This window comes from Mauremys mutica, chromosome 3 (genome assembly GCF_020497125.1).
Source record: "Mauremys mutica isolate MM-2020 ecotype Southern chromosome 3, ASM2049712v1, whole genome shotgun sequence".
Classification (NCBI taxonomy): Eukaryota; Metazoa; Chordata; order Testudines; family Geoemydidae; genus Mauremys; species Mauremys mutica.
In genome coordinates this window covers 4,876,630-4,888,649 of record NC_059074.1, presented here as the reverse complement: position 1 = coordinate 4,888,649, position 12,020 = coordinate 4,876,630, and the positions used below count along the sequence as shown (strand labels likewise).

The following is a 12,020-nucleotide window of genomic DNA, read 5'->3' as shown; positions in this document are numbered from 1 at the left end:
GTGTAGACCAGGCCTAGCAGATGCAGCTGGAGTTAATGGTTAGGGTGGAGGGTTAACCAGTAAGACTAATGCTTACCGGTTAACTGTTTACTATTTTTACATCTCTAATGGCAACCTCTACTCCAAGTTTCTCTGCACAAGAGAAGGGTTCTTGCAGCACCAGGCTCTTCTTTCCCCTGAACAGTGGTTTTTTTTATTGGGTTTACTAGAGTCTCCTTTAGCTTGCCACTTAAGTTTATTGAAAGCTTGATCATTTGTAAATATTAGGCTCTAATTTCAAGTAACAGCTACTCTAAAAAACACTGAGGTGATGAGCCCAATCTCCTTGTTATGCCTATGACAAAAACAACCCTAAAATTGCTTTCAAGCCTAGAGCAGGGGTGTCAAACTTACAGCCTACATGACATTTGGAATATCCAGAATCTGAATTTTGTTTTTGTTTTTCAAATAGAGTCCTAGCCCTCACGGCTGCTGAGAGCCTTCAAGATGTGAACTGAGTATAACAAACAGTGATTATCTGACTAGGTCTGCAGACAGCCTGAAACAACACCTCAGAGCTGTGAATTCCCCTACCAGGTTGGGGTGTCAACTTGATAGAGCTGAATGATCATGTTTACTATTTAATTTGAATGGAGATAGGGCAGGTTGGAATTGCTGCAGGAAGGGAAACAAGAGAACAGGAGATACTCAAAGATATCAAAAAGGGGGATAAAAGGATGAAGAAGGAAATAGCAGTGGGCCTAAAGAGAAACATGTTATCCTCATAACACAAGGCACCAAACAAATCAAACAGTTACTAAATAAAGGCCATATTCTCTACCATCAATCTCTCTGAAAGCCTCCTACAAAAATCAGTGGGCATTCATTCCACTGTGCCTTGTGGAGAGTACGCAAGTCTTGAATTTGTATCTTGGGCCATAGACCATAACAAAACAGAATCTATCCCTCTCCTCTGGATGAATTTGATACCTCGACCTAAAGAGCATGAGGAATTAATGGAGTAATTAGCAAATGGAGAGATGAGATTGAATTCCGTTTCCTTCTGTTGATTCTAGTCAGAGTGGCACGCTTTTAAGGGTTTGCCTACACAGGGAACTATGGCATCATAACATGTGGAGTTATTTTATAACAAGTCTTTGCTCTGGGAGTTATGTCAGTATAGCTACAAAGTGATATACTTACTAGCAGTCATATTGGTGAAGTTTCCTTGTGGACAAACCTTGAGAGACTCCTTTCCATGCAGCTCAGTGTCATTTGAGTATGGTTAGCAAATGTGGATTTGTTTGACTGAAACTAAGAGGTGGAGGCTGAACAAGCATGTTAGTATGAAAGGGCAGATACAAGGTCAGTAAGCCTCAAACAGGGGACATGTATTCCAATGGTACTTAAATTTGCAGAGCCTGGGAACAATTACTGCTTCCCAAAATTCATATCAATCTCCATATGAAACTGCTCAACTACAATCAAAATGAAATCACCACTGGTTCCTTTCCTCACCCCAGTTCTTCCTGGGGCTCTTCCCTCACAAGTGCTTAGAAGCCACAATGATTGGCATAAGAAACCTAAGACAGAAAAAAAATATATCATTATGCTAGTTTGGTTTTGAGATCCAGGACTCACTTAGTCTAGATACGAATTCTGACCAAAGTTTAGCTTGACACCAAAGATGCTTGATAATTCTGGAATGGACCTTAAAGCAAGCTACTTGTTTAGTTTTCACTCAGTATCTTCTATGAAAAGACGTACTCCATACTCATAAAATACAGCTACTTCAAGAGTGCAGATTAAAGAATGGCGTTATGTGGAGTACAATTTTGTACACTGCCTAATGCTTTATCTTTGGAACAATCAGTAGCATGATTTAGTTTTCATAGTATAGTCCAGGGGTCAGCAACCTTTCAGAAGTGGTGTGCCGAGTCTTCATTTATTCACTCTAATTTAAGGTTTCGCGTGCCAATAATATATTTTAACATTTTTAGGTCTCTTTCTATAAGTCTATAATATATAAACTAAACTATTGTATGTAAAGTAAACATTTTAAAAGCCTTATTTAAGAAGCTTCATTTAAAATTAAATTAAAATGCAGAGCCCCCCAGACTGGTGGCCAGGACCCAGGCAGTGAGAGTGCCACTGAAAATCAGCTCACGTGCCGCCTTTGGCGCATGTGCCACAGGTTGCCTACCCCTGTAGTCTAATATGTTTACCTCTATCTTCACTTAAACTGGAGATATAGTTTAAGATAAAAGGCTCAGTTTAGGAAACCCCCCTCACTATAAATAATGCACAGAGGAAGAGGAGAACATTAAGATCCATGATAAAAATATTTGTTAGCCCAGATAAAATTGAGAGGCACTCAGAAGGGAATATTTATGTTTGCTTGCATTAGCACCAAATAATTAAAATTAAGGGTTTGCCCCAGATCTAGTTTATTTTTTTATTGTTTATGTACCCTTTGCTAATGCAAATAAATAAATAACCCTGGTCAGTTTCATTGACAGGTTCTCATGCACCAGATAATTGTTTCAGTTCAATTTAGACATGTAAGCATCAATTGTGTGCCTGAAGTTTTGTGAAACACTGACATCCTTCCAAATCGGCATGAAAGCATACCAACCCAGACACAAGATCTACTTGCCATGCTCATGATATAAACACAATGTTTTACTCCCTGAACCCAAGCAGCTTTTCACCACATGCAAGCACAATTTTCCAAGGTTGTTTCGCAAAACTGCTTTCATTGACTGAACAAAGGTATCTGCACTGGGCTATTTTTTTGGTGGGAAAATAAAATTGTTGCTGCCATCAGTTCAGCACCACCAGTAGCAGCAATGATGGAAGTGCTAACAGAAAAGGCTCTAGAAAGCGGTTTAAATTTTAAACATCTTTTTAATCTTGCTCTAAATAGGTCTACACTATGATGGCTTACCACACCAGAGATCACCTCCACTTCATGTACACCAATCATGGGTATTACTAACAGCTGATCCAACAGTAGCAATAGTGGGGAATTTGGGGAAACAATTAGACAAAACCAAAGTTACCAGGAGACTTATAGTTAAAGTCAAAATAGTGATCTCTGCACTAAAGAATACAGGACTGTTTAAAAAAATAAGTGTCCTTTAGGACAGATTCTTACCTCTGCTATAAGATATTCACAGCCTACTTTAAATAAGTCCCAAAGCTTTTGAAGACAGATTCCCTGCTCTATTCAGGGAGGTTATGATGACTTAGGGATTCTGAAGGAGAGCTTATTTATAGCACCTCTAGCCATGGTAATGAAGTCATTCACATACATACAAAAGTTCAACTAATGTTTTGAGAATGAACTAGATGGTTGCTGCTAGCTAACTGACTATAATTTGGTATACTTTGAGTGCTTTTGTAGTCCTTGCTAAAAGCAACGACTACAAAAGCACTCAAAGTATACCAAATTATAGTCAGTTAGCTAGCGGCAACCATGTTTCATCCACTCAAATATGATAAGGCTCTGATACAATTTAAGTAGAAGTAGGTAAATAAGCTGTAGTTCACCTTACTAAATCGATACAAATGGAATGCACTTGTTACTTCCTTATTGCACCATGTCAAAGGCTGCATCTGCACTGAGCTTTGCTGAAAGTTTCCCCATCATTGCTGCAGAACTGGTACAGCACCTCTCCTGCTACCAGCAGAAGTTCTCACATAGAGGCCGACAGCATCAAAACCACCATGTCATATAGATCTGTCAAAAACTTGTGGGCTCTACACCAGTGTGACCAGTGAGGCTGTGCCAGTATTATACCAATGGAGGAGATTTTCAGAGAGTCTTTAGTGCAGGCAAGGCCTACGAGCTACAATTGAAAGTGTTAGTGTGTGATAAGCCATTTTCAGATTGATTACTCAGCCATTTTACATGTTAACACAATTCACCCTTCAGAGTAGTGCTTGAGCAAGTGCAAGAGGACCAATGTTTTAATGCACCTTAGGTTTTTCCATAATATGAGTGGGCCACATCTTAATAGGAGTTGCATGGTCCACTCCTACTCTATTTGCATTCATTCAGAGTGCATCCCTTTCATGATTTTGTAACAGCCAAGCAGTAAATAAAACAATTTTTTAGATGGAAAATGCATTTTGAGCCATCTTTATACAATTTAGCAGTCAGAAGCCAGCACTGTGTAACAAGACAAGTTTTCACAATCCATTAGCAACTATTCTACAGACCAATTTGAGAATCTCATGTAGTCATAAAGGAAGTTCTGAATGCCACATAAAACCTGGATTATTAGTTCATATTAGCTTTGAGACCACACACCAATTAATTGGAGCTGGATTTTGTTCTAAAATCACTGTTTTATGCATTCAAGAGCACAAATTAGATACATAGTGTAGGATTTTCAGAAGCACCCAAGTGACAGAAACACAGGTCCCATTAATTTCCAATGGGATTTGTGCTTCTCAGTCTACACAATCGCAATATTCTAGAGTCTATGGACAGGATTTTCAAGATGTGCCTAACTCACTCCAGGCATGCTTAAAAATCCCATCTGTGGACTCTAGAACATAGCTATGGTGTAGACCAGGGTTGGCAAACTTTTTGGCCTAAGGGCCACATCTGGGTATGGAAATTGTATGGCAGGCCATGAATGCTCACGAAATAGGGGTACAGGAGGGCTCCAGCTGGGGATGCGTGCTCTGGGGTGGGGCTGAGGATGAAGAGTTGGGAGTCCAGGAGGGTGCTCCAGGCTGGGACCAAGGGGTTCAGAGAGTGCGAGGGGCATCAGGGCTGGGGCACAGGAGAGGGTCGGGGGGACAGGCTCTGGGCAGTGCTTACCTCAAGCAACTCCCAAAAACAGCGGCATGTCCCCTCTCTGACTCCTACGCGGAGGTGCGACCAGGCAGCTCTGCGTACTACCTTGTCTGCAGGCGCTACCCCTGCAGCTCCCATTGGCTGCAGCGCTTGGGGCAGGGGCAGCGTGCCAAGCCCCCTGACTGCCCCTATATGTAGGAGCCGGGGGGGTGGGGTGGGGAGGAGAAGAGGGGGAACATGCACCTGCTTCTGGAGCTGTGTGGAGAGGAGCAAGACCCTGACCTTGCTCCCCAGCTGGAGCAGGACAAGCCCCGGGACCCTGCTTCCTGGTGGGAGCTCGAGGGCCAGATTAAAATGTCTGGAGGGCCAGGTGTGGCCCCCGGGCAGTAGTTTGCCCACCCCTGGTGTAGCCAGAAAAGCACAAGAGTGCACAACACTAATCATCTCTAGTACCTCAAAACTGACCGACAAACAATTTGGTTCTAAGGATAAACTTTTGCCTATACTCAAGCTACCCATAAGGCTTCAACCAGTTTACAATCTCATTTATAGATGTCTAAACATTGTGTTAATAATGCATATTTTCTGTGGCATGGCTAGGGCAGTACCACCACTACCTATCACCAATTCCTTAAATTCAACATTAAAGGGCTTGAACTTGAAACACAGACTAAACAAAACTCCACTTCCCACCATCAGGAAAAAGCAAGCAATGCTTAGTCTAATGTAAACTCAGACAAATGCATATCAAGTGACAAATATGGATTAATTAATTAAATTATGGCCCTTGTAATGAAATAAAACACAGCGTTGAACAATTCTACTTTCTTTGGATGAGGTGTTATGAAGGTTAGAGTGGGAACATGGGCTATAAAAATAAAGCAGCTAAGAGCTCCAGTCCAAGACAATTGAGTTGCTACCTAACCACCATGGATGTCTCAACTATCCCTAGCTACTTAGGAGTCTCAAATACCAAATATACCTTCCTAAATTACACAAACTTCAGTGATTAAGAAAGCACCATTTCTTGTAGGGCTTTTAGGGACACATTTGAGCTTTGATTGATTAGAACTATAGCAGACTGAACACCACAACACAGAACAGTGGTTCCTAACTATGCTTATCTACCACTGTTGATACTTCATGTTTGTATGACTAGTACTATATGTTCCCCTGCACTAGAAGAGCAACAGTGCTGCCAGTCATTCAAGTCTGCACACTAAGCCCCACAGACCGTAATCCAATCCAAACACCAGTCTAATTTCCAAGACTGAACTTCTGAATCAATTAACTTCTGCTGCATGTGGTATACATCTGTACACACTGCCTGCAAGTAAGCATTGGCAGATACAGTGGCACTCCTGTTAAGTTGGTACAGTTGACCAAAGAGGTTAGAAGTCCCTACACTGGAGGGTCAGGCATTCAGCCCAAGACAGTACATGCAGATGATGATGAGGAAAGAGGGAGAAAAAAAAATCTAGAGAAACAACCTGCTTAATTGGAAAAGGTCTTGAGGTCAAGAGCACAGGGAGATGGGGAGGGAAGATCTCAGAACACATACCCTTTTTCCTCAAAAATGGACATGAAAGCCATTTTGAGAGAGGGTTTGCACTCAAATATAGGCGATAGGGTTACTCCTGGGGGAATTCCGTACCAATTAAAAATTCTGCAAATTTTGTCAAAACAGCACAATAAAATCACATCAATTTCAATTATTTTGGTAATTTATTTCAAAATACCTGTCAGAAGTGCAGTCTGTAACAATGCAGACAACAATAGATTGACGAAATGTTGCTGCGCCGCACCCAGGGCTCAAATTCGTAATTTCCACCAAAGGAGCATTTTGGTGGAAACCACAAATTTATCAGGAAAAAAAATACAGAATTCTGCAGGGAACATTAATTCTGTGCAAATTCTACATTGCGCAGTGGCACAGAATTCTCCCAGAAGTAATAGTATGTGCTGACTGGACTTCGAGGGAGCTCACCCACTAATAACAGAGTGAGGGTGGCATCACAGAGAAACAGTGAGTCCCCCCATAATTAACCTGGTCTTACCAGCCACCAGTGGAAATGATGTTGGGGGTGAGAAAGAGAGTCAGGTTCCCAGCAGGTAGAGAGATTCTCAAAGGTCATTCACAGATGCTGGAGATGAAGCTGGCATTGGGATGCACATAAAGAAGTATAGTCACCCCTGGGAGAGGAGTGGTCCAAGTCTCTCCGGAATCACACTCCAATGGTGGAGATTAACGAAGGATCTCACCCGAGTAGTGATGGCAGGAGATATAAGGGGCAATTCAATTGATAGTGGCATAAGATGTGTGTGGTTGGGGTGGTGGGGAGACATGATCAGGTCAACTGGGCAGGGTGCCTCGGGGATAGAAGGCTCCCCTGGTCACTCCCTGATGGCAGAGATGAATGTAGGGGTCGGTGTCCCAGTCACTCCCTAACAGTCGAGATAGGATGGGGGTCGGTGCAGCAGGTCTCAGGCAGGCCCCACTCACACACCAAGGGCGTGTGAGGGAGGAGCATGTCGCCTCCCCCCCAGGTGAGAATCAGGCTTCCAGGATTGAGGATCAGGCCCCTCACTCACCCAGGGTAGAGCTGGGCGAGAGGGGGGCGGGCCCCGGTCACTCACCGATGATGGGGGCGGGGGGATCCCCGTCACTCACCCAGGGTGGAGCTGTGGGGGGGCGGGCCCCGGTCACTCACCGATGGTGGGGGCGAGAGGGGTCCCCGTCTCTCACCCGGGGGGGGGGGCGGTCACTCACCGATGGTAGGAACCAGGGGTGTCCCCGTCACTCACCCAGGGTGGGGGGCGGGGAGGCAGGCCCCGGTCACTCACCGATAGTGGGGGTGGGGGTCCCCGTCACCCACCCAGGGTGGAGCTGGGGGGGGCCGGTCACTCACCAATGGTGGAGATGAAGGTGGTGTTGAAGGCATCGTCGGAGAAGCGGAAGAGGACGCAGGTCTTGCCGACGCCGGAGTCCCCGATCAGCAGCAGCTTGAAGAGCAGGTCGTACGTTTTCTTCGCCATGGGGAGCGCGGCCGCCGCCCGCTGCGGGCTCCCCCGTCCCTGCCCGGGCCGCTCTCGCTCAGGGGCCCCGCGGGCCTGTGCAGCAGGGAGCCGGGGCTACCCGGCAGGGCGGCGGCCCGGCGGCTGGTGGGGGAGGGGGCGGCCGGGGCGGCACAAAATGGCTTCCCTGGCGGGGCTGCCCCTGCCCTGCGCGGCGGGGGCCGGGCGCGCCTTTCGCTCTCGGGCGGCGGCGGGTCCCGCGCTGCTCACGGGGACGCTGCTCCGACGACAGCCCCTGGCCTCATTCCCTCCGCGCCCGGCTCCGGCCCCGCTGACTCCCACTCCCCGGAAGGCGGCGGCGGCAGCTCCCCTCAGACTCCTCCGGCTGCGCGCGCCGCTCGTTAAACGCACAGGCCGCGAGGCGAGGGGCAGGGCGACGTGCGCGCCGCTGACGTATGCGGAGCCGACGCAAAGGCAAGGCCGCGAAGGGGCGGGGCCCTATGCTCGTGCTCGCCAGAGCCGGGAAAGAAAGCGGCGCGCGCCGCCGCCGGACACATAGGACGAGGTGACGCAACCACTCTCTTTGTCGGCGTGATAAGCGGGGCCGCGCGCGTTCGCGGAGGGAGGGGGCGGAGCCTTGGGCGAGGCAGCGCTACCCCGTCTTCCCTCACCATGCCCCTCCTCCTCCGCCGCCGCCGCCGCCGCAGAGCGGGCGCGGCGCGACGAAGTCCCGCCCCCGGCCTCTGATTGGCGTTCACAGCAAAAGAGGCCAGAGCTGATTGGCACCCATCGGTAATCCATCGTAGAGGCGTGCGGGTTTGCGCGAGCCCGGGGAAAGGATGATGTCAGCGTGGCGCAGGCGCGGGGAGACCTCAGAGCGTCCGTCCCCTCCCCCCAGCCTGAGGGGATGCGTTTGACGGAGGGAGGCGCGCGGCTCGCCCGCCCGCCCTTTCCCCTGCCGCCCTAGGGCACCGCGCCGCTCCCGTGCCCGAGCCCTGCCTGGTGCCGCTGGCTCGTGCCCCGCTCGGGCCCGGGCCTGGGCCTGGAACGGGCCCTGCCCCGGGCGGGCCGAGGCCTGGTGCGCGACCCGTGGCAGGGGGCGGGGGGGTGAGGGCTTTGCCCTGATCCCTGCCCCGGCTCCGTGGCTGGGCAGTAACGTGTCTCCCCGGCCCCCGCGCCTGCCCTGGGCCCCGTGACCTGTGTCCTGGCGCACAATTACCGCGCCTGAATCCCGCCTTCTAGCGGGGGGGCACGAGGTTCAAAGCAAATGGCCTTGCGGAGACCGGACAGGCGACGGAGGAGACACTGGTTCTGTAGCTGGCAAGCCATTCCCGGGCTTGGTTTAACCCTGAGCTGATGGTGTCAGATTTGCAGATGAACTGGAGCTCAGCAGTTTCTCTTTGAAGTCTGGTCCTGGTTTTTTTGCTGCAGGACGGCCACCTTTACATCTGCTATTGTGTGGCCAGGGAGGTTGAAGTGTTCTCCTAGAGGTTTTTGTATATTGCCATTCCTAATATCTGATTTGTGTCCATTTATCCTTTTCCGTAGAGACTGTCCGGTTTGGCCGATGTACATAGCAGAGGGGCATTGCTGGCATATGATGGCGTATATCACATTGGTGGACATGCAGGTGAATGAACCGGTGATGGTGTGGCTGATCTGGTTAGGTCCTGTGATGGTATCGCTGGTGTAGATATGTGGGCAGAGTTGGCATTGAGGTTTGTTGCATGGATTGGTTCCTGAGTTAGAGTTACTATGGTGCGGTGTGCAGTTACTGGTGAAAATATGCTTCAGGTTGTCTGTGGGCAAGGACTGGCCTGCCACCCAAGGCCTGTGAAAGCGTGGGATCATTGTCCAGGATGGGTTGTAGAACCCTGATGATGCATTGGAGGGGTTTTAGCTGCAGACAGTATGTGATGGCCAGTGGAGTCCTGTTGGTTTTTTTCTTGGGTTTGTCTTGCAGTAGGAGGCTTCTGGGTACATGTCTGGCTCTGTTGATCTGTTTCCTTATTTCCTCATGCGGGTATTGTAGTTTTGAGAATGCTTGGTGAAGATTTTGTAGGTGTTGGTCTCTGTCTGAGGGGTTGGAGCAGATGTGGTTGTACCTCAGTGCTTGGCTGTAGACAATGGATCGTGTGGTGTGCCCGGGATGGAAGCTGGAGGCATGAAGGTAGGCATAGCGGTCGGTAGGTTTTTGGTATAGGGTGGTGTTAATGTGACCATGCACCATGGTGTCTAGGAAAGGTAGCCATCCTGCAGCAAAAAACTTCAGGACCAGACTTCAAAGAGAAACTGCTGAGCTCCAGTTGATCTGCAAATTTGACACCATTAGCTCAGGATTAAACAAAGACTGTGAATGGCTAGCCAACTACAAAAGCAGTTTCTCCTCCCTTGGTTTTCACACCTCAACTGCTAGAAGAGGGCCTCATCCTCCCTGATTGAACTAACCTCGTTATCTCTAGCCTGCTTCTTGCTTGCATATATAAACCTGCCCCTGGAAATTTCCACTACATGCATCCGACGAAGTGGGTATTCACCCACAAAAGCTCATGCTCCAATACGTCTGTTTAGTCTATAAGGTGCCACAGGACTCTTTGCTGCTTTTATAGTTCAGAGAGTTCAGAGAGGGAGCTTCTTACTACAACAGACATGTTTTTAAGAGTTTCTATAAATAGTGAAAGTCAACACTGCAGGAATAGGAGTTTGAAGGAAATCTGACTCAGGCACTGCCAATTTCTGAAACAAAATTTAACAAGCTCTGAGAAGAAACACAAATGATGCAACCTCACAACAGCTTGATGGATGGCCAACCGAAAAAGCCCACATTCCTCCAGCATAAAAACACACCATGACTGTGGGTATAAACTGCTGCATACAGTGAGATTATGTACGAAGGACTTTGTCTCATAATAATGCCCATTACAAGGGCAGAATTGCTAAGAATCCACAGTGCTCATCTGGGTTCTGCAAAGTATAAACAGAGTTCAAGATGTCCTATTCTGGCCATTGAACTGTGAAATCTACAATAAATACAGAAAACAGAACCTGATCATCCATGGCTGGAATCATGAGCTTGGCTTAAAATTGTGATATTTGAAAAATAATAAATTTGGGGTTCCTTTTGGAAGATGTCCAAGAACATAAGATGACAAAACAAAGAGTAATGGTCTCAAGTGACAGTGGGGGAGGTTTAGGTTGGATATTAGGAAAAAAAATTAACTAGGAGTGTGGTGAAGGGTTACCTAGGGAGGTGGTGGAATCTCCTTCCTTAGAGGTTTTTAAGGTCAGGCTTGACAAAGCCTTGGCTGGGATGATTTAGTTGGGGATTGGTCCTGCTTTGAGCGTGGGTTGGACTAGATACCTCCTGAGGTCCCTTCCAACCCTGATATTCTATGATTCTGTTCTTTTAAAATGGGGTTTCCATCTCTCCAGGACCTTGTCTGTCAAACAGGGAGAGCCGTCTGATTACAGATAGCATGCTGAACAGACGACCTGCTGACGACTGTCTAGAGCTATGTGACCTGGCAATCCACATAGCTGCAGATCCAGGGGTGAACACTGATCCTTTGTCACTTGAGGAAGTATGAAAGACCATCCAAAAGTAACGTAATGGATGTGCTGCTGGACCTGATAATAATCCACTTGAGCTGCTCAAATGTGCTCTGGAACCAGTGAGCATCAGCCTGCATCAACTGTTCTTAAAAGTGTGGGCATCAAAGTACCAGCAGAATGGAAAGATGCCTGTCCCCGTACAATGGCAGAGGATCTCACAATGAGTGTGCCAACCACAGGTCAGTCTCATTGTTGATCCCCCTGATAAGGTCTTTGGTCACATTCTGCTTGGTAGGATGCAGCAGCTCTTTAACAGACATCATTGTCTACAGCAATCAGGATTCACTATAGAGCAGTAAACTATGGACGCTTTCCACACCCTCTGTCTTCTGGCTGAGCTGCACCAATAATTTAACTGCCCAGTTCATGTGGCACGTATCGACATCAGTGCAGCTTTTGATTCAGTCAACAGGTCAGCACTTTGGCTCGCACTGAAAGGAGTTGGCATTCCGAATTTCTGCTGTGTCTGATGCATGAGTATAGGTTCAAGAGTGCATGTTGGTTCATGGCTTTCACCACATTGCTACACAATGTGAGGTGTGTGGCAAGGATGCATTCTTGCACCTCCACACTATTCTGTTGAGCTATTTACTGAATATTAGGA

The 12,020-nt window shown here is 47.7% G+C and overlaps 1 protein-coding gene across 1 annotated transcript in view; it reads right to left on the bottom strand.

Moving 5' to 3' along the window:
• Positions 1–8,203, bottom strand: part of RAB10 (RAB10, member RAS oncogene family) — a 61,112-nt gene extending 52,909 nt beyond the window's left edge. The window contains exon 1 of the mRNA XM_045009645.1: positions 7,699–8,203. Within this exon, the coding sequence (XP_044865580.1) occupies positions 7,699–7,825 (127 nt within the window). The 5' untranslated portion in view covers positions 7,826–8,203. The remainder of the gene's footprint in view (positions 1–7,698) is intronic.
• Between the last annotated feature and the right edge of the window lie 3,817 nt (positions 8,204–12,020).